Source organism: Cyprinodon variegatus, unplaced genomic scaffold (genome assembly GCF_000732505.1).
Source record: "Cyprinodon variegatus isolate N-32 unplaced genomic scaffold, C_variegatus-1.0 Scaffold1450, whole genome shotgun sequence".
Lineage (NCBI taxonomy): Eukaryota > Metazoa > Chordata > Actinopteri > Cyprinodontiformes > Cyprinodontidae > Cyprinodon > Cyprinodon variegatus.
The window spans coordinates 41,034-43,165 of NW_015151903.1; the positions used below are offsets into that span (position 1 = coordinate 41,034).

The following is a 2,132-nucleotide window of genomic DNA, read 5'->3' on the forward strand; positions in this document are numbered from 1 at the left end:
TATACCTCATGTACTTTTTTCTTTTGGCATCTTCTTTTTTTGACTATTTGAGCTGATGGATCATTTCTCCACTGTAAGATCAATAAAATCAATCAATCTACACCGTGGCCTGGAATGGGAAATAAAGAAAGGTGCCTGAGTGATATTCAACTGTAATATATCAATACAAGATCTTTAATGTCTGTCCGTCAGAAAGAGAGTAGATCCGATGACTCCCCCTCAGGGAGTAAGTTTGGGCTTTCTCAGTAGCTGATACTCAAGTCTATCCCTCACCCTGTCCCACTTCATCAAACAGGAGACCTTCTTCCAGAAGCTTGCCTAGCGCACAGTGTTCACCTGTCAGTGGATCATTACCTTCCTACTGTGTGAGGCTGAGGACGAACATCTGAACTCTCTGACACCCCCAGAGGTGAGTCTCTGACACCCCCAGAGGTGAGTCTCTGACACCCCCAGAGGTGAGTTCCTCCTACCGCTTTACTCCCTGTTTGCCCGCCTGTCTGTGAAGCTACTGAACTCTGCAGGATGGAACTGGGTCATTGTCTGATCTGGGACAGCAGGAACCTGCATACAGAAAGGAGGTGTATGGTTGGTCCAGCGCTGGACTCTAAACCTCCACTGCCCCCCCCCACCGTCCTCAACAGCACCGTGTCCACCGTAGACCTTCCGCTCCTGGGAACCAGTGAGGACCTGATCTGGTCCTCACATAGAGCACAGAAGCTGTTGCTCCTCCTCCTCTATCGATCAGCTTGTCTGGAGGACAGACATGGCCGCGTTGTTTGGCTCATCAACAAAGCATCACTGCTTCCACTGTGACAAAGAATCAGGTCTGCAGCTTTACAAGTCTAAGGCACGAAAAAAGTGGCCTGACCGTAACATCTCTGTAGACCCCAAACATCCTGTTCCTGAACTCAACACGGCAGAGTGGAGGATTCTGCTGAGAAAGGAAAACATGGTGTAAAGTTATTTACAGGTTTCTTTATGACTGTGAAAATGTGTGTAAGCAAAACTTAAAAAATAAAAGTCATCACAGGTCTCCAGTCCAAAAGAGGACAATAAAACCACATTAAACGCCTCCATAAAAATACAAAATAAATAACAAAAAATGACAAAAGAACAGTGTAAAGTAAGAATGAAATTATAGTTTACTTTGTGTACAGTAAGATTTCTAATCAAACCAGCTAATTATACTCATAAACTGAAACCATAGAATGTTGCCTTCACAGACAGCAGGGAAACAAATAAACCTGCTGTGAAAATAACTCGGCGGTGATTTATTTTAATCTGAATTATTTTCAGTTAGTCAAAATTAGGAAATGAACCCATTAATTTTATTGAAAGTCTGTCAATAGGCAAAAACTATATTTCAAACACAAAATAGCTTTCAGTCTATAAACTCCCATTTTAAAAATATAAATGTTTGAATTTTAACAATATAACTTGACATTTTTTTTAAACAGTAAACGAAAATATGATAATATTCCATCTTTTTATGACGAATTTAACCTTTTGGGGATTGATCCATTGCAAACTCGATTTTCCGACTTCCTGCTGTCCGTGAACGCGTCTTGTTCAGCGGTGACGTTTTGCGGAAGTGAGTGAAAAACAGTCATAAGACCCGCAGAAAATCAAGGAAACGGCACCGCGACATGGATGAACACCCACGGACACTGTGAATCACCCACTCCACGCGCGACAGGAAGCGGCCTGAAGCGGCGGCGGGACGCGGTGAATTAGCAGCTAGCAGCGGGGGTCTGGCTGCCCGGGAGGAGCCGCTTCTGGTCGGTGTGTCTGCGGCGGTGGAGCCGCTCCGCCCGCAGATGGAGGAGATCAGAGGCTCTCCGGACTACAGCTGGTTCCGGAGCACCGTTCCTCTGAAGAGGGTGAGTCTGATGGAGACAGAAACACTTCCTGCTTCCACCTTTGATCTGCAGCACGAGGAAAAAACAAACACCTGAAGAACCTAAAGACCTAGGAACGGTTCCTAGGTCTTTGGGTTCTTCAGGTGTTTGATTTTTCCTCGTGGGCGGTTCTAGACAGGGGCCAATGGGGGCCCTGTAGATCATGCCATGGCCCCTGCCATGGCTCCTGTTATGGCCCCTGCTATGGCCCCCATGGCCCCTGCTATGGCCCCC

At 46.1% G+C, this 2,132-nt stretch overlaps 1 protein-coding gene across 1 annotated transcript in view; it reads left to right on the forward strand.

Moving 5' to 3' along the window:
- The first annotated feature begins 1,609 nt into the window (after nt 1–1,609).
- The window catches only part of spg21 (spastic paraplegia 21 (autosomal recessive, Mast syndrome)), a 19,609-nt gene continuing 19,086 nt past the window's right edge, over nt 1,610–2,132 (forward strand). The window contains exon 1 of the mRNA XM_015403152.1: nt 1,610–1,880. Within this exon, the coding sequence (XP_015258638.1) occupies nt 1,818–1,880 (63 nt within the window). The 5' untranslated portion in view covers nt 1,610–1,817. The remainder of the gene's footprint in view (nt 1,881–2,132) is intronic.